Source organism: Monodon monoceros, unplaced genomic scaffold (assembly GCF_005190385.1).
Source record: "Monodon monoceros isolate NGI ecotype Baffin Bay Population unplaced genomic scaffold, NGI_Narwhal_1 Super_Scaffold_5, whole genome shotgun sequence".
Lineage (NCBI taxonomy): Eukaryota > Metazoa > Chordata > Mammalia > Artiodactyla > Monodontidae > Monodon > Monodon monoceros.
In genome coordinates this window covers 89540917-89560593 of record NW_021703782.1, presented here as the reverse complement: position 1 = coordinate 89560593, position 19677 = coordinate 89540917, and the positions used below count along the sequence as shown (strand labels likewise).

General features: G+C 48.2%; 1 protein-coding gene across 4 annotated transcripts in view; it reads left to right on the top strand.

The window, feature by feature from the left end:
- PTPN3 (protein tyrosine phosphatase non-receptor type 3) overlaps nt 1-15466 on the top strand; it is a 110094-nt gene extending 94628 nt beyond the window's left edge. For 2 of the 4 annotated variants that reach the window (XM_029202847.1, XM_029202849.1), the window contains 6 exons: nt 81-142; nt 2229-2375; nt 8487-8615; nt 9504-9649; nt 10125-10260; nt 11912-15466. In XM_029202847.1, coding sequence (XP_029058680.1) covers nt 81-142; nt 2229-2375; nt 8487-8615; nt 9504-9649; nt 10125-10260; nt 11912-11989 — 698 coding nt within the window. In that variant the 3' untranslated portion in view covers nt 11990-15466. Of the gene's footprint in view, nt 1-80; nt 143-2228; nt 2376-8486; nt 8616-9503; nt 9650-10124; nt 11720-11911 lie in introns of those variants that run through there. The other 2 variants (XM_029202848.1, XM_029202846.1) reach the window with 2 other exon arrangements.
- The last annotated feature ends 4211 nt before the right edge of the window (nt 15467-19677 follow it).

The following is a 19677-nucleotide window of genomic DNA, read 5'->3' as shown; positions in this document are numbered from 1 at the left end:
CTGGGAACTGAACTCTTGTTTACTCGGTGCGATAAAAATAACACTAGGAATAATCAGTAAATGTCTTGCTCTCCCCACAGATGACACCACCCGGGTATTATTGCAGAGAAACGAAGATTATATTAATGCGAGTTACGTGAACGTAAGTTAAAAATCTGGATCGTGAGAAAAAGCACATTAATCACTGCCACAAGCGTGACAGTGGTGTGTGAGGTGCTTCGCATTTGGTGAAGTGCTTTCCCGTTCACCCCCTCATTTCATCACCACAGCAGCCATTGAGGGAAGGCAAAATAGTCTCATTTTACAGAGGATGAAACTAAGGTTCAGAGACATTTAATAATTTGAAAAGTCACAAAGCTAACGGAAGGTGAGACCAAAACTCAGATCCTGTGTCTCTGACTCCATCATCCACATGCCTTCTGTCCTCAACTGCAGACATGTAGGTGTTCTGTTGTTTTGGCCATTGGTATGTTTGTAACTTTCTGTGTTTTTCCCCCATGTCGTTACATCCTGCCTAAAAATAAGAAAAATAAGACCACCTCTGGGCATATAACCCAAAAACAAAAGGTAAAAGATTTCACATGTTGTTGGGAAAACATTCATTTCACTCTGAAAATGCATGTTGGGCAACTTAGCCTCCTGAACCTCAGTTTCTTTATCTAAACCAGGGGTCAGCACACTTCTTCTGTAGAGGGCCAGATAATAAATATTTTGGTCTCTGCAAGCCAGGAGACAAAATTGAGGATATTAATTAGGTACTTATATAGCCGTTTAAAATGCAACCATGTGAGGGCTTCCCTGGTGGTGCAGTGGTTGGGAGTCCACCTGCTGATGTGGGGGACACGGGTTCGTGCCCCGGTCGGGGAGAGGCCACAACAGTGAGAGGCCCACATACCACAAAAAAAAAAAAAAAAAAAAAACAACCATGTGAAAACACAAAAAAACACCTTAGGCTTGCAAAGTGGCAGTTAAATTTGGCCTTCAGCCCATAGCTTACCAACCTCTGATCTAAATGAACAGATGACTTTTCAGGTTCTCAGGTTATAGCATGATATCAAGAACAACCAGCAAGAATGGGTCTGATCAGTGATTCCCCTTATTCAAAAGCATCTGTGAGATTCATTGACCCTCACTTCAACATTCCTGGTGTCCTGCAAGCAGAGCATCAGAAATGGTGGGGCTGCTAAGGCCATGCAGTCCTGGGGTGGGGACTGGCTGAGACCAGGGCTGAGGAAGCCCTTAACCCAAGCACCAACCAAACCATGAGTTAGGCACCTCCATTTACCTTTCCCATCTAAGAATGAGTGAATCACAGTGCCACTCCAAAGCTCAGCCAGTTCTGAGTGTTCTTTCATAGAAAAGACTTAGTTCAGAAGCAGAAGGAGAGCAGGGTGGGAGAGGGACACTGAGGACAGTTGAAAACATTTTGACATCTAGCATTAATCAACTCAGATGGTAACCTTGTGAGGTGATGTGTTCATGAACTCGACTCTAGGAATCATTTCACAGTGTATACATATATCAAACCATCATGTTGTACACCTTAAATATATACAATTTTTATTTGTCAGTTATACCTCAGTAAAGCTGGGGCTGGGAGGGAGATTGATCAACTCAGTGGCACAAACATTGGCAGCCATGCAGAAAGCAAAGTGGAACAACAGTTGGTGGGATAAGCCTGTATGGCTTATGCTTCAAAGAAAATAAATATTTTGATAGAAAACCCTGCATAGGGAAAGATGTGAGCATGAGGATTGGCATGTGTCGCTGAAAATGCAGTTCCCCAATATTGACTATATTTAGGATACAGCGGTGAAGGTCATTTAAACTCTTTTCCATCTCGTAGGTCCACTTCTGATTATCTCCTATTGACTATCATATAGTTTTATTTTTAAATATCTAATGCTAGTATTATTGTTAAATACTAGCATTTGAAGCTTTTTTTTTTTTTCTGGCCGCATGGCTTGTGGGATCTTAGTTCCCAGACCAGGGATCGAACCTGCGCCCCCTGCAGTGGTAACGTGAAGTCTTAACCACTGGACCGCCAGGGAAGTCCCTTTGAAGCATTTCTGAGAGTAGCTTTTTCTTTGATTATTCTTATTGGCCAAAAATTGATAGAGTTGTTATTCTGGTGTGATGACAGTCACTAAGTGAAAGAATGTAATATCCAGTTCCCGGTCCACCTTGTGGCAGTAACGGATTCTAATGCCTTAACAATCTCTTGCCAGATGGAAATTCCTGCTGCGAACCTTGTGAACAAGTACATTGCCACTCAGGGACCCCTGCCACATACCTGTGCACAATTTTGGCAGGTAGTCTGGGATCAGAAGTTGTCACTCATCGTCATGTTGACCACTCTCACAGAGCGAGGGCGGGTAAGTGGCTTGATCTCCAATTCAGAAGTGTGCATGTCACACTGTGCTCTGCAGAACGTGAATTTCAGGGCTGGAAAAGGTCTTAATGAAATGTCGCCCGGTCCAGCCCCTATGTGACCCATAAATCTCCTGTACAGAGCTACTGATGGATACCTCCAGTGACTGGAAGCTCAGCACTTTTCCTGCCCACTCCCTGGCCTTTCCAACCTAAGGAGTGATCAAACAGCCCCTTCCATTCCTGCCTCCGATCCATTATAACAAGCAGGAAGGCTCTTCACCATGCCTTACCTGTCCAAGAACCCCTGTTTTAGCTGTGGCCTTACCCACCCAGGACAAGTGCTCAAGTGCTGGTCCTGAGAAGAGCAGTGTGAGTGCCAGGTTCACAATGGCCATAAAAAGTAGAAGAAATGACCTCTGTCAACCTCTGCTTGTGTTGCAGCAAAACCTGATGCAAAAAAGAGGTAAGAAGGGCTTAACTAGGAGAGTGATGGGTACCCTGCTGTGCTCAGCCTGCCGTGCATTTTCCATAGGAACAGATCACTGATTATATAACAGAAATCAGTGTGCAAGGGATACTGTGTAGCATGAGTTCTCTAACTTCTGCCTGCATCTGGGTATCTTCATTATGAAATGTTTATCCAGAAACACATTCCAAAATCAAATATAAAGTAATTTTGAACCACCTATTTTGAATGATCTTTGTGCCACTTCCTCCCAGGCCTCTCTTTGGTATGTAGCTCAGAATTGAGCTGTGCTGAAAGTCAGAATACAGGATTGGAATGGATAGTATGTTTGAGGAGATCAGGCTACCCTCTCACTCAAAACAGCAAAATAAGTATTCCTACTATTTCTAGAGAGACCTGTGGATTGCAGAGGGCTTTCACACAGGTTGTCCCAGGCAGGTGGCTCCCCACCTTGGCTAAAACACTTCCAGGGTCCATCCATGAGTATTCGGCTCTGATTTTTTTAAAAATCCCTCTTTACGACACGCTGAAATCCACATCACTTTGAACCACCACCCCACCTGCTTCTCTTACCTGGAAGACTCAGTTATAAGTTACCCTTCTCTTCTATGCAATGCCCTTTCAGATATGTGAAAATAACCCTCGACTTCCATTAAGGTGGTGGTCAGCAGAAATTGTCTGGTCTTTGTCTCAGTGGTGCTGTTAGCCAGTTTCCCCATTTTGTTCTCAAGCATTTGACTCCGGAAACCTACATGCAGCACGCTGGTGGGGCTCTGGAGCCAGACGATCTGGGTTCAGAACACGTTCTCCTCGAGCAAGTTATTTAACCTCTCTGACCCTCAGCTTCCCTGAATATAAACTGCAGATAGTAGAGCCGCCTTGGAGGGTTTGTGAAGACTAAGACGATGTATGTGAAAAGCCTAGAGAGCTGCCCGTCGCAGGTGTCCAGCAAACATTAGCTAGTGTGTGTCTGTGTGGCCATGATTATCATCCCTGGGAGGATGAGCCATCAGATCTGGCCTTCTGCGTGCGCTTGGGCTCCTCGGGCTTTCCATCTGTCATTCTCTGTGTTGGCTCTCACCCTTAGCTTCTTGTCACTCACAGTCTCGATCAGAATCTCTTCTCTTCACATAAGTCACCATTTAAAAAATGTAAAGGCCCTCAAGAAGCAGTAGAAAGCTCCTTCTAGAATACTGTGAGTCAGAGACGTTGAGGGCACTCTTCGGGGAGCAGTTGCTCATTCTCTCAGCTCTGCTTCCAGCCCTGGCCATCTCTCCATCTTGTCTACCTGGTTACCGTGAGAACTCTCAGAAGCTTTGCTGAAATCACCAGGCAGCAGGTCTATGGCATCACCTGATCTCCTTGTCTGGAAATCTTGTTTTTGCCTATTTTTAATTTTTGTTTATATTCTGTTTTTGTATGCATGTGTGATTTTATAATCTTGTTTTGGAAAGGCAGTGAAATTACTGGAACCTTTTTTGAACTTAGGGAACTCCAGCTGGCTCACAGTCCTATCCTGTCCTCTCTTTTTTTCTGGAGTGCCTGCACCCATCTTGTTCCGTGGTGTCCTGGGTAAGAGGGCAGATGCTAGGACCATGCTTCCTGAATTCGAATCCCTGCTCAGTCACTTCCTACCTGTGTGGCTTAGGAAACCTTCAGAACCTCTACGTAAAATGGAATAATGACACCAATCGTTGATTTGTGGAGTAACTGAATGGGTTAATACAGGCAGCTTTCTTGGAACAGTGCTTGGCACACAGTAAATATTATACAGATGCTAGCTAGCAGTAATAGTAGTTTGGGTACACCTTAATTGTTGCCGGGACTGTACTATTACTGTAGCATTATTTATTATGATTCTTCAAATTGGCTCACCTTTTTTTGCTTTAAAAAATTTCCTTTGGGGCTTCCCTGGTGGCGCAGTGGTTGAGAGTCCGCCTGCCGATGCAGGGGACACGGGTTCGTGCCTCGGTCCGGGAAGATCCCACATGCCGCGGAGCGGCTGGGCCCATGAGCCATGGCCGCTGAGCCTGCGCGTCCGGAGCCTGTGCTCCGCAACGGGAGAGGCCGCAACAGTGAGAGGCCCGCGTATCACAAAAAAAAAAAAAAAAAAAAATTTCCTTTGAAATATATATCTGAAATGGAAGCCCAGTATCACTTGCCATAAAAAGAAGGTATGTGTAAAAATGCAAAAACCACAAGACAATGTTTTTAAAGCCTAAATAAATATTCTTGCCTTCCAGGCTGTGAACCCAAGGCGTGCTTGCCCACACGCTCATGTGCTGTCTCCTAAAAAGAGAGTTAAAGTACTAGGGAGATAATGTTAAAGCTATCCTAGACCCCAACTGAGAAACTCTGTATGGCATACATGGAAAAACCCACTTTCCCACCGTGTGGTTCTATGCCGTTTAATACAGACCCCCATCTCCTCCTAGCCTCCTACCAAATCCCACACTTTGCAGGCCTTGATCTGGGCCATTGTGGTATGTTATAGATGACAAGACATCGGCCTTGTTGTCTGCAGAATCTCCCCATATGAAACTGTGCCACGTTTGCCTGCCTGTTCTGTGACTCTGGAGAACGTGGATACTCCAGGTTTTCTCAGAAACTGCCCATGGAGGTGCTACTCTCAGAGCTCATGAGGTCTTTCAGTGGTGCTGCAACTCCTGCGAGCCAACACCTGAACCCATGGGGCAGCCAGGAGCTCTCCTCACCTGTGTTGGGCTGCTCCTTCCCCTTCAAAGTTGGCTCGGCCCTTCCCAGCTGCAAGATCATTGTTCTCCTTGGAGAAAAGAGAGCGCCAGCAGGCGTGGTTAGTGACAGACACCTGCCCCGATGGCAGTCCCTTCTTCCCCTCATTCTGCCTGTTCCAGCTCAGGAGAAAAGGCCCTTTCTTCCATCCAGGAGGCCTCACTTCCACTGGCTGCCCTTGTAGATCCTGCCCCTCCTGTTTTGTCCTGATTGGAGTCCGCTCTGAACCTGAGCTCCTCCAAGGTCTCCACGTAACCTGGTGGGTTGGTTGGTTTCCCAGCCCTTTCTTCCTAATGGAACCCCTTCCGGCTGGTTCCATCGGTAGAGATTCCCATCTCCCACGAGTCAGAGCATTCCCTTCGTAAGCTCTGGCCCTGGGAACTTACCTCTGTTGTTTATCAATGGTTGGAAACCTGTTCTCAAATCCAGGCTATGCGTTTCCTCCCTCTCCTGTTACAAACGCTCAGGTGACCTGAGCCCTTTATCCTGAGGCCCCTTATCTGGTCCTCACCACCCCCCTGAGTTCCTCCTGATTAGGAGTCAGTCACTCCAGGCCAGCAGCTCTGTCCCCTGCTTCTTCCGAGAGATGAAGTTCTTGGCATGTCCCGGTTGCTTTCTCCCATATTCTGCATTTTGCGGGGTGAGCCTCCCCACAGGCGAATAGCTGGCGGGGTCCCCGTCACCGCTCTGTGCCGTGCTCACGTCTGTAGGTGCTGGAAGCCTTGCCCAGAGGCCAGTGGTCAGTGAGGCGCTCCTGCCACAGAATAGCTTTCATTTCTCCCTCTTTTCATTCCGACCTAAAACGTTTTCCATTGTGTTCTCCCTTCAGGTCCATGGGTTTCCTCCAAGAGGAAACAGGGGTATAGAGGTATATAGTCTTTCCATTGAAAGGGTCTTCTCCTTCCCCTCCCATCAAGCATGTTTCTTCTGGGGGAAAAATTATGTTTTACATCTATATATGCTCCATTTCCTATATGTAGGATCTGACACAAGTGGGTTCACTCTCTGAGCCTCAGTTTACTCTTATGCAAAACAGAGACAGTGACGGTATCTACCTCATAAGGTTGTTTGGAGACCCAGATAAAATAATGTCCATAAAAAGCACCATTTAGTGCTTAGCATATACTGATCAAGATAGCAGGCATTAGGGAATCCCCTGGCAGTCCAGTGGTTAGGACTCCGAGCTTCCACTGCAGGGGGCCTGGGTTCGATCCCTGGTCAGGGAACTAAGATCCTGCCAGCCGCACAGTACGGCCAAAACTGAGGTTCAGAGAAGCGAAGTACCTTGCCCAGGATTGCAAGTTAGTGGAACTTATCAACCAGGAGGGAAACTCAGGATGTGCACAAACTTCTTGTTCTTTCTGCTACACCCCCAGTGCTTAGAGATCCAAATAGACCTAAAATCTAAATTTGATCAAGGAGTAAAGAGAGTCCAGTTCTGGTCAGATTCACTGGGAGTCTCTAGAAATAGAGGTATTTGTGGCTCAGCCCTGCACGGGCTCGTCGCTTCAGAGCGAAGCTTGCCATCAGCTGTCCTGTGGGCAGGACCCTTGGGAGCCTGCAGCAGACAGCTACACCCCCACAGATAAGGAAGCAGATGCAGGCCTGCTGGGTGTTGGCTCTGCCTCGGGTTCTATGGACAGCAGTCCTTCGTGTCTTGGAGAAGCTGGGAAGTGGCCACTAACCAAAATACCCAGGTGTAAGGTTTACAAGTAAACTCTTAACGCCGCCTTTTCAGCAGCATGCTTTAATTTCACATATTCACTGTGACGTTTGAAAATAAGAATAGAAAAGCTCTTTTAAATTACGTGCATCTGTTGGTTTATACCCCCTCTCAGCTGTAAGTAAATGTCATTTTTACCCAAGTTGATGCAGCTGTAGGCTTGGAGAGGAAATTTTTTTTGAATGCGTCAGAATTTGACTTGATGGATCTATGATGGGATAGGCAGCTTGGCCCTGAGCTTTGCTTCGAGGCCAGAGTTAGGAGTGAGACTGCTAGGGAACACGTTTCAGGATTTGGAAGGGGGAAGAGAAAACGGGAGGGGCCGTGGGGAGCCACAGCAGCCCTGGACCTGGGGCAGCCCACTTAATCCTGCTGAGCCCGGGTTTCCCCCTCTGCTGTCTGGCGCGTGTCAGCTCCGTAGGACTCGTATACGAAAGCACTGGTGGGGCCTGTGGCCGCAGTGATGATAATGGCCACCGTCACCGCTGACCTGCCCCCGCCCCGCAGTGAGCCTGGCACTGCACACCATTCTCTCCAGCCTCTGTCACCATCTGGGAAGCAGGTGCTGGCCTGTCTTTCAGGTGAAGAATGTGAAAATCAGAGAGCTTAAGTAGTAGCAGGTTCAAGGTCATAGGGCTCACCGTGGAGGAGGAAATGATCGTAGCAGACGTCGGTCTGGCTCCCAGAGGTGTGCTCTTAGCGGCTGTGCCGTGAGGAGTGGACGCCGAAGGAGGAATGAGGTAGAAAGGGGTGTTGAGAGCAGAGAAGGGGCCGAGGGACGGGGGTGTCGGGTAGAGGTCGCTCCTAAGTCGAGGCCCCATGTCGGAGGCTCTGCTGTTTCTCCAGCAGTTGGACCCTGGTGATGAAGAAGGAAAGTCTGTGTGCTCAAATTCTAGCTCCAGCTGGAGTGAGAGCTGTGGCCTGGCCCCTGGGGGGTTGACCTCCCCCCCCACTCCCCAGCTGCCCAGGGGAGGAAGGGAGATTCCCCGCCCACCCTCAGAAAACAGACGCAGCACAAAAGTGGCCTCGCCTGCGTCTCTCTTCTCCCAGCAGCTCTGAGTACCTGGTGCGAGTGAGAGGGCTCTGGCCAAACATCCAACCCGTCTGCCCAGTAACGGCCACGAGGACCGCCGCACAGCCGAGCCTAACCCCTACCCGCTGGTTCCCTTGCAGACCAAATGCCACCAGTACTGGCCCTATCCTCCCGAGGTCATGGAACACGGCAGCTTTCGCATCCGCTGTCAGTCAGAGGACTGCACCATCGCTTACGTGTTCCGTGAAATGCTGGTCACGAACACCGAGGTGAGCACGCACGGGCGGCGAGTGGCCGGCGCGGGTTAGAGGCAGGCGCTGAATCAGCATCCACCGTGGGCCCGGGTAGCGCTCTACTTCTAGGTCAGTCTGTGTTTTCACCTGGTGGGCATTTCAGTAGATGTACAGACGGCCTGGGAAAGAGCCAGCACCCGTGTCCACAGCAGCATATTTCACAATAGCCGACAGGTGGAAACAGCCCAAGTGTCCACTGACAGATAAATGGATAAACAGAATGTGGTGTATTCATACAACGGAATCCTAGTCCCCCTTTACAGAGAAGGAAGTTCTGACACATGCTACTGCATGGTTGAACCTCGAAGACATTATGCTGAGTGGAAGGAGCCAGACCCCAAAGGTCAAATACTGTGAGGTACCTGGAGTAGTCAGTTCACAGAGACGGAAAGGAGGACGGTGGTTGCCAGGGCTGCGTGGCTGGGGAATGAAGTTAGTGTTTAATGGGCACAGTGTTTCAGTTTGGGAAGATGAAGAGGCTCTGGAAGGAATTGTACATAATGTTTAACATGGTAAACTTCTTGTTATGTGTCTTTTGACCATAAAAAAAAAAAGAGCCAATGTGGGTGGCCCTAATCGTAAGTACCATAGGAGCAAACGGGAAGAGATCACTGTGGGCAGAAGTGGTGGAGGAGACATCGGGCAGGAGGTGGCCCCAGCGGAACCCTCGAGAGTGGGTGTTTGGGAGCGTATGGGAGGCGGGTGGGCAGGAGTTGGCAGTGGCCGTGGCAGGGTGGTACCCAGTGGTAGAAGAGTGTCCGGAGACAGGAGCTCCCTGGCTGGAGGCCGGAGCGGGGCCAGGGTCCTCCTGTCCACCTGCCCACCGTCCAGGTAACTCAGCGAGGCCACTCTGTCTCTTCGCAGACCGGAGAGGAGCACACCGTGACGCATCTCCAGTACGTGGCATGGCCAGACCACGGCGTTCCCGATGACTCCTCAGACTTTCTGGAATTTGTAAACTATGTGAGGTCCCTGAGAGTGGAAGGTGAACCCGTCCTAGTTCACTGCAGGTACTGTGGCTTCTTGGCTTTATTTTTTTAATACTCATACTCCTTGGGAAAGGCCTGGAGAAAGTTGGCAGGCATCAAGCCCACCTAAATCCCACAAGACTAGATATGCTTTTTACAAAGCTCTCTTTGCTTTCTTTCTTCACAATGTCAAAAGATCCGGACAAACTTGTGATTGCAGCGCAGAACTGGAGAACAAACTCCCTCCCTCATCTTTCCCTCTGTTCCCAGCTGACTGACCTCACAGTAGATGCGCATAAGATGGGGGGTGGAGTTTGCACGGAAAGGTGGGTTTCTTCCCGTTGGTTTTTAAGCGCCCGGTCTCTTCAAGAGCACACCTTGAGCGTGTGTTTTGTGTTCTTTGAAGGTCAGAGGAGGAAAGCTCCATCTGAGTAAGCGTGGGAACTGGCGAGGAGCTGAGCTGGGCTGTGCAGAAATGCTGTCTGAGCAAATCCCGTCTCTGCTCCTTTCCCCCCAGTGCTGGGATAGGTCGAACCGGTGTGTTGGTCACCATGGAAACATCCATGTGCCTGATGGAGAGGAACCTGCCCGTTTACCCACTGGATATTGTTCGGAAAATGCGAGACCAGCGCGCCATGATGGTGCAGACATCAGTGAGTAGAAATCCAGTAATAAAAATACTAACGATGGCCAGGCCTGCACAAAGGGCTTTTGCAGGTCGAGAGACCAAGGCTCCAAGGGACTGAGTCACTTGCCCACAGTCACAGAGCTTGTCAGGGGCTGAGCAGATCCAACACCCACCCCATCCAAGTTCTGCCTCTTGCTACCCACCACTTCTGCTGCCTCACAGTTTGTTTCCTGCCAGCCGCTTGGCCAGGGAGCAGCCCCGGTTGCACTCTGCATTGTCAAGCCACTGACCCATCATGTGTCTGTCCATCGGAAGTAAGCAAGGTCACCTGAGGGTTTCACCCCACCCGCCTGCTCCTGGGTGAGCCTTTTGACTCAGCAGATGTCTCACATGGCCCTACTCTCTCCTCTTCTGGGCTCTCTCCCACGTACGTCAGGCCTGGGTACCTGGCACTGCAAGTGTCCACAAGAGGAAATATTGTGGCTTTCCCCCAGAGCTACAACAGGGGCAGTGGGGTGGCATGGAAAGTTCATGATTCACACTCCCCCACATACTGGGCAACCTCTGAATAGTGCCTTAACCTCTCTCTAAGCCTCAGTTTCCCCATCTGCAAAATAAGGACTATCCCATATTCATTCATTCATCCATTCAACAGATAATTGCACAAGCAGGAGAGACCTGAGCTTACATCTAGTAAAACTGGATCAGTTGGCTATAAATCTCAGCATTAGTGGGAGAAGTCCAAAGGGAGTCTAAGAGCTCGGGAAGAGTGTCAAAAGCTGACTTTGGAAAGTCAGGGCTTTCTGGAGGAATGGCCTCCGAGGCCATACCCCGCGATGGATGAGGAGAAGTTAGCAAAGAAGGGAGTGGGACTTGCCCTGAGCTCTGTGTCCTCACGGACTCATGGACCAAGCTCATAAGATTTCTCTAACGATGGTGAGCTCGTGTTTTAAATTCATGTGCACCCAGGAAACCTGGTTAAGAAAAAAAAAAATCAGGTTCTCTGCCCTGTTTTGTGGTATGGAAGACCTCATTGCTAGTTAAAGAATGTTTAAAGTGCATCTTCTGGGCACATTTTCCTAGCTGGTGCAGCTCAGTCCGAATGCTTTCTTGTCACCCAGGACACATCAGTCAAATACGTCTCTTAGGTGTTTGTTAATATAAAGAACCTTACCCTGTAGAGCGGCTTTCAGTGGCTTTCCTTTGGAAGACAAAATCCAGACTCCTTATCTCAGTGCAAGGCCTTCTGCAGCCAGGTCCCAGCCCACCCGTGCCACCTTCCTACCAGCCCCGCTACCGACAGCTGTCCTGGGCCAGGAGCGTGAGCCCTAGCTGTGTTCCTCTGAACGGGCCACCCTTTCATTTCCACGTATACTGGTGTGTACATTGGAACGGCCACCCTGCAGCAACCTGTGTGCCTCCCTGACTCCCCAAGACTGCCGGTCCGTCCCTCTGCCGTGTTTCCATGCCACGGTTGCCCAGCCCTCATCACGTAGTGAGCTCACGGGTAGGTGTGTCTTCTCCACACCGTGTCCCTGATGTAGCCCAGGGCCTGGCTCGGCCGGAGCTGGAGCTCAGGGTGTTTATGAGTGAGGTGAAAGAATAGCTGTGTCTGTGGTCTGATGCAGCATTTGTGGAGGTGCTGGCCAGCTTGACGGCTTTCTGTTCCTTTCCAGAGCCAGTACAAGTTTGTGTGTGAAGCGATCCTTCGTGTTTATGAAGAAGGCTTAGTCCAAATGCTGGATCCCAGTTAAGATGACTGTGAAGACGTTCATTCCTCTTTCCCAAGGGCGTCCTCCTTCTCTCTGGAAACAGCAAGAGGAATTTGTAGGCTGTGGGAAAGGAATGAGCATATTTGAACCCAAGCACTTTAAATTTCTATTAAAAGAAAAAGGTATCGTGTACATAGGAACTGTGTAGATAACGCATGCGGTTATAGCATCATTTAGGCCCGCACCTCCTCCGGAGAGATAAGCAGAAGAGGATCTCAGTTTGGGGCCTGTCCTAATGCCTCCCTCCTTCTCCGTCTCCATATTCCTGTAAACCATCCTTGGGCAATTGAGAGGGGTCGCCAGCAACCCTGTTGACCTCCCAGAAACGAGATGGTGTGGCTGTTCAGAGTTGCTTGGATGAGTTGTGTGTATATGTGTATAGGACTAAGGGCTGAGCTTTCCGTGTGTCTGGGCGGAGCTGGAACAGTCAGCGTTCACCTGCCCTGATGCTAACGAGAAACCCCATGAATGTACTGAACGGCAGGGGGTGGGGTGTCAGGCCTAGGGGCAAGCAGTGCCTCTTCTGCCCTCCCTTCCTTGGTCCCATCTCCCTGCCACCTCCAATATTCACGTTTCTGAGAATCGTGTCCGAATGCCCTGCCTTCTCCCTGCATTAGTGACCCTCCTCAGGTTCACACCAGCGCCTGAACCGGGCAGTGCAGGTTTCGGGTGAGTTTTCAGTTAAGACTCTGAGAACAAGGACTCCCAGTGTTGTCCCACGTGTTCGTTTTTGGAGCAGGTGCCTCTTGCCTCTGCTTTCCTCTTGCTGTACCCTCAGCACCCAGGACTGGAATCATCCACTACTGAATCTAAGACATGGATTGCTGCTACTTCGAGCTATTACACTTGAAACATTACAATTTTCCTGAGGGGAGATGGGATATCACCTAAATATTCAGAATCTTTGGCCCTTCTGAGAAAAGATCTAGTCGTTGAGCCATGGGAAACCCAGCTTCTAGAGGGTTGCCTGTGGAGGTGTGTGTGTGTGTCTGTGTGTTGTGTGTGCTCCCACGGGTGAGTGTTTCTTGGGATTCCTAACTTGATTCAAATTACAGTTGAGTTTATATAAAGAATGAGTCTCTGTATAGAAGAACAAATGTGTGCATTCACTTAGTTACGATGGTCTTCGTTTCATTTCAAAGGAGAGGATCAGACTATCTGAATATAAACACAATTTGATGTTAATTTATTCTAAGTACACCATGATTTTGATTGTCCTAAAGAATTCTGCCTTTGTTAATACTATGTTAACTTTTTTTTTTAATTTGTGACAGGATTGTAGCAAATTATTATTTAAGGAAAATAAATTACGTAAACATTCTAAAGTGGTATTTTGAAATAGTGGTTTTATGTATCCAGAAGAAACAGCTAAGTATCCAATTTCTTAATGGGATTTATAGAAAAAGGATGGTTTCATGTTATAGTGCACTGAAATGAGGCCGTTTTGATGTTTAGCAAACTGGGCTAGTTGAGTAGTTTCCTGGTCACAAACTGGGTAAAAGACCTTTACTGTAGGGGCCAGGTTTCTAAAGGTTGTCTCCAGACCGAGCATATTTACCGCATTCTTTACATCTTTTCCCCACCGATGCTTTACTGTTAAATGGCCAGGGTGGAGGAAGGTGTTGTGCCGTGTCATGAGCCGTACTGTGCGACAGGAGACACCGAAGCCCCATCCTTGTCAGGGTAATGCCAGGCTAGCAGAGTGTAGCAGCAGAGTCTGGAGCTAAGGGGTACGGGATTTGGTTTCTGATTCCACTCAAAAGCTAGCCCTAGGCCTAGTCACTTATGAGCTTTACCTCCATCTTCTCATCTGTAAAATAGGAGAAATAAATAATACTGAGGACTTTGGGTCGGATATGAGTATTGAATAAGATGATGCTATAAAAATTTTCATCAGCTGGAATCTGACACTGCTCTGGATGAATTACTTTGAAAAGTTAACTTATCAGTGACTAGCCCCCAGATCCATGAAACAGAAGTAGAAGCAGCTGGGTTTTTGTAAGAGAAAATCGCTTTTCTTCTCAAGAGCACCAAGGGCACAAAGGAGTATCATACAAGTACTTCTGGACTCAGAAAATTTGATCAGCCAGGCACCAAAAAAGAGGGAAAGCTGAAGTGAATTTAAATGCCGTCAGGATACTGAGCAAATCATGGCCATTTGATAAAAAGGCATCCTCACCCTCTGTGTAAAAAGCTTGTGAAGCCTAAATGAGTTTGGAGATTTATGTTTTATTCTTTTTTTAAGAAACAAATTTTTTCATATGGTTGAGGAAATGCTGCCGTTCTTTTACATCAGTTTCCAAAAAGTTTACCGAAGGTTGCAACCAGCCTTTTTCTGCCACTGTGCGGGCCAGTAGTTCAGACTCAGCAGATGTTACCAGGAACAAAATCCATGAAATCCTGGGGAAGAACAAGACAAGAGAGTTATCGAAAGGAGTAAAATATGCAAGTTGATACTACAGATGCTACCAATTAATTTATGGAGTTCAAGATTCCTGCTTCATCACCTTATACACTTAAGCAATTATACCTAAGAAGCCCGTTTTAGCCCAAAGTGAAGAATGTCATCAAAATCAGGATAAACATTTTGCCTGGGAAATTGGGGTATGAATGGAGAAGACATTTACATCCTGTGTTCTGGCACTCTCGGAAGATCTAATTAGACTCGTCGATGTGCAGACATAAAATGGGAAATCCCTCCTGGTGTCACTCCATAGAACCTGCACTAGGTGTTTTGATTTTCCAGAACGAGAGATCCAACTCAGTTTGGTTGGGGGAGAAGCGGGGAGGGTTGGATCACAAACTTGGGCTGGTCTTTAGTTCCTACCACAGTAACTTATACTTCAGTTTGCTTTGAGATTAGCATAGATGCTGTTGCTGCAAAGTTGCTGGTTGATGTTTCTTGTTCCTCGTAGAACTTATCGTAGAACCGGAGGCAACGAAGAGGCAGCATCAATGGGAAAGGGTGGGCAGAGGCAGGACGTGGGTCTAGATTAGACTTAGACAAGATGTGTCGCCCTCAGCCCTCACTTTCCTTCTAAGTAAAAGGGGGAGTTTGGGCTCGAGGGGATGAGCTCTGGTCTTTTTCAGCATCTGCCGTTCTGGGAGTCTATTCCAGAGAGTCAAGGTTAATCCTAAACCAAAACCTCCAGTAAGCTACTGGAGAGAGATGTATCACGTTTCTGGAACTTGTCTCCAAGAGCTGGTCCCTCAGACCTTGGCAAAGACTCTGACCTCAGCCTGGGAAGCCAAGCAGGGAGGGAGTCCAATGGCCGGGCTGTCCGGCATCTCTATAACTCACGTTCCCTCTAGAGTACCCAAGGGATTTGTGTTGTCATGTAGTTTTGAAAAGTATCTTAATTGATTAGCAATATTTTGTCTGTAAAGTTGGAGTGTTTTTCATTCTGACCTGTTCTTTCAGTGACTCTACTGAAAAACAATTTGATCAATATAAAAACATTCAAGCTATGCAACACTGTTATTGTGTGTTGACATTTTTATTCTGATGTCTTGATTTCTGGAAATGCTTTCTCATTTTGTTTGCTTTTTTTTTTTTTTTTTTAAGTAAGTGTTAACTCTCTTGGAGGAGAGTCCTCTCTGCCATCTCCACCTTCCCTTGGTGAAGGATGACCATGGACAGCCTTGACCTTGTGTGGCAAGTTCTAGATCAGAAATAGATTCAGCTGTCATGACAACAGTAGCTTACACAAAGTAGAAGTTTCTTTACCCTCTCCCATGCAGGGCTGCCAGGTGGCTGCATGATCCCTAGGGTCTCAGGTTCCTTCTGACTTGTTACTTGGCCATTCCCAGTATGCAGCTTGTACATTGAGGTCCGCGATGGCAGCTCCAATCGTGTTCACATTCTAGCAGGCAGAATGGAGGAGGGAGGAGGAGAAAAGCAAGACCCTTCCCTTAGGGTGTGTCATGTGAATGTGTGCGTCTCATCAATCCGAACTTACAGGGCCATACCTACCACAAGGGAATCTGGGAAAGATAGTTTTTATTCCAAGAAGCCATGTGCCTAACTAAAAGTCAGGAGTTCTGGGAATTCCCTGGTGGTCCAGTGCTTAGGACTCAACGCTTTCACTGCCGAGGGCCTGGATTCGATCCCTGGTTGGGGAACTAAGATCCCACAAGCTGCATGGTGTGGTCAAAAAAAAAAAAAAAAAAAAAAAGAGCTCTAAAAAAATAAAAATTCAGGAGTTCTGTTTCTGAGAAACAAGGAAAGAATGGGTTTGAGGGACAATTAGTGGTCGCTGCCATAGCTCAACCCTTTGGTGTCACCTTTCTTGTCTCACGTTGTCCCTGAGGTAGACAACTCAAACCCCAGCCAGGTATGGCATGGATCTAAAGCCAGAATCACATTTGAGTGATTTGTGGTCCTCTCTGTCAGCTCTGGGTGGCTTCTTGTGGTCTAATGACCTATAAACTCACTCAAGTTATTTTCTCCCAACATAGCCCATAAACAGTCGTGAAGTAGAAACAGGAAAACGGCCACTGAAAACTCATTCATAAGAGGAGAGAACAGGAAACACTGCTGCAACGGGTTGCCCAAGCCCACTGCAGGAATAACGAAGACGCCTCTGGCCGGCCATCGAGTCCCTTGGATGGTCACCTGACAGCCCAGTCCCACTCTGGGAGGGACTCCTTGTCCACTGACCTCCCTGGTCACATCCAAGGTGGGGCTACAGAGCTTTTGTAGCCCTGCTTACTCCTGGGGCAGTTTGGGAGGTGCCCAGGGTTGTGATTTCTCTGCCAATAGAATTCCACCAAGTACCCACAGCCGAAGATCTGGTCTAGACCGGTGTTCTGTGCTCTGCCTGTGTTTCTTCTCAACTTGAAGGTAGCGACTTTGGGGCCACCTGACCAAGAAGTTTGGGTGGGAAGGCAACACCCACAGTCTGATCTTTGGAGCTACTGGTTTGCATTTTCCGGCAGAGAAGTCTTGAAAATGGCCTGCTGCCCCAGCCTGTCTCCTGCTAAGGCTGCCACTTCAAGGCCACTGCTCTTAATAGCTGCAGTTTGGAGAACAGAGGCTGTTGGCATTTTCTATGCTTCAAGATTTTAATCAATTTTGATTACAGGCTAGAGACCGTGCCTCCCTTGGTAAAGCAGGATTGCCTTCCATCTCTGCTGCAGGCTGTCTGGCTCTAGCCCCAGTTCATCTCACTTTTATATGACTTTGTGAAAAGCAACAAGGAGCAACATTCACACTTTAATCACTCTCCCACCATTTCCTCTATTGCCGTGACCTCTGTCAGCATGTGGTCCATCCAGTTTCATCAGATGTTTAGCCATTATATAAAAGACAATATCTATTCTTGACATCCACTGCCTACCAATTCCACTAAGCCAGTGCTACGTTTTAGACGTTATTTGCAGCATCCCATTATCAGTTATCAAATTCTGAATCCAAAAGCCAAAGTAAAGGTGGTTGGAGCAAAGTACAAGTTTTATTTCTCACATAAACACAGGAGTCCAGAGCTGGTACAGTGGCTCCATGATCATTGGGACCTACACCCCTCCAATCTTCAACGTACACCTTCACCTCATAGTCCAGAATGGCTGATCCAGCTCCAGCCATCACATCCATGTTTCAGCCAGAAGAAAAGAGGAAAAGGGACAAAAAAAAGAATGCCCCTTCCCTTTAAAGATAATTCCTGAAAGATCCATAGACTACTTGATTAACACACAGCGAGAACTTGATCATAGGGGTGCATCTAGCTGCAAAGGGGTGAAGAAATGCAGTCTTTACTCTGGATGGCACTCTACCCAACCAAAATTCAGGAGTTTTGTTATTGAAGAAAGGGAAATGATTATTAGGGCACAATTAGCAGCCTCCCCTACAGATCCCTTGACTTCAGATCTACTGAAGGGCTGACATATGAGGAGTTAACACTGCTCAAGACCGAGCACACAAGAACAACTGCAATTATGTCACTTAAGCAAAACTGAACCACCATCCTGAAGAACAGCACTGACAGCTCCTAACATCATCAGCGCTCATCCATTACATACATGAATCATTTGAATAAGAATAGACTGATGGGCTTCCCTGGTGGCGCAGTGGTTGAGAGTCCGCCTGCCGATGCAGGGGACGCGGGTTCGTGTCCCGGTCTGGGAGGATCCCACACGCCGTGGAGCGGCTCGGCCCGTGAGCCATGGCTGCTGAGCCTGTGCATCCGGAGCCTGTGCTCCACAACGGGAGAGGCCACAGCAGTGAGAGGACCGCGTACAGCAAAAAAAAAAAAGAATACAGGTCATTCTTCTTCTATGGCCACCCTTGTATCCTTTGCTAGTTAGTCCCTACGCCTCTAGATTCCTCTCGTGGTTGAGGAAGCCACCAGAATTTCTCCTTAGGCTACCCCAGGGCTTCCAACATCATTGTCCGAAACAGAGGAAGAGCGAGAAAAGAAGACTTGTTGGGACGCAGCGGCAGAGGTCCGGGGAGGAATGGTGGCAGTGAAGACAAGGTAGGTGGTCGTAGTCCAGACATATTTAAGAGGAAGGGGTATGGCTTGATAACTGGTGGGTGTACCAAGGGAGGAGCCAAGGATGGGGCCAGTTTCAAGGTTGGGCAACTGGGTGGGTGTGGGAGCTGCAAACAAGGAGAACTAGGTGTGGGGAAGATGAAGAGATTGTTCTCTGAGTCTGAGGTCTGACATTAGGGACACATGTAAACCAGTCAGAGGAGTCTCACACAGCTATATCTGAACGTGAAAGTTTACTCTTAAAAATGGTGTAGGCATTTCTGGGTCCTGAGCACTGCAAACAGCCACAGTAGATGTCTTCTGTGCCACTCTTGTTTGAATGTTAGTCCATTCAAATGACTTCTGTAATCAAATCCAGTTATTAAAATAGCCCATCTGGGGTGAATATGCAATTGTCATAGTCTCCTCAGGCTGCAGTAACAAAATACCATCGACTGGGTGGCTTAAACAGCAGACATTTATTTCTCACAATTCTGGATCCCAGGAAGTCCAAGATCAAGGTGCCTGCAGATTCGGTTCCTGGTGAGAGTTCTCTTCCTGGCTTGCGGACAGCCGCCTTCTTGTGGTGTCCTCACGTGATAGAGCGAGCCCTGATGTCTCTTCTTTTTATAAGGGCACTAATCCCATCATGGGGGCCCCTCATGACCTCATCTAAACCTAAATATCTTCCAAAGGTCCCATCTCCTGATACCATCACACTGGGGGTTAGAGCTTCAACATAGGAATTTGGGGGAGGACACAATCCAGTCCATAGCAGCGAATTCATATATTTGATCATAATTGTAACCAGAGGTCCAAGTTCTGAACTTCCCCACCCCTCCTCTGCCTGCCTGAACTCTCGGAGACCTCACTCTCCCCTAGAGCCCCACAAGCAAGACAGACCAAGGAGGCAGCACACTGGGGCTAAGGAGAGATCCCCAACCTCGGTCTGGACGTCAGCCTCTGCTGGTTGGTGGTCTCAGCACAGGTGTTATGCATGATTTTCTTTAGTAGTGTTCAGCGTTACCCTGGCCCCCTCCAGCCTGAGGGAACAACGCTTCTCCTTCCTGAGAGGGTGGGGTAGTGGGGTGGGGCAGGAGCAAGGGGATACCCTCTTTCAGCCCCCATCAGCAGTACCCACCCCAATGCATTTCCAGAGTTATGCATCCCACCCCTCAGCCAGGTGGCTCCTGGGCAACC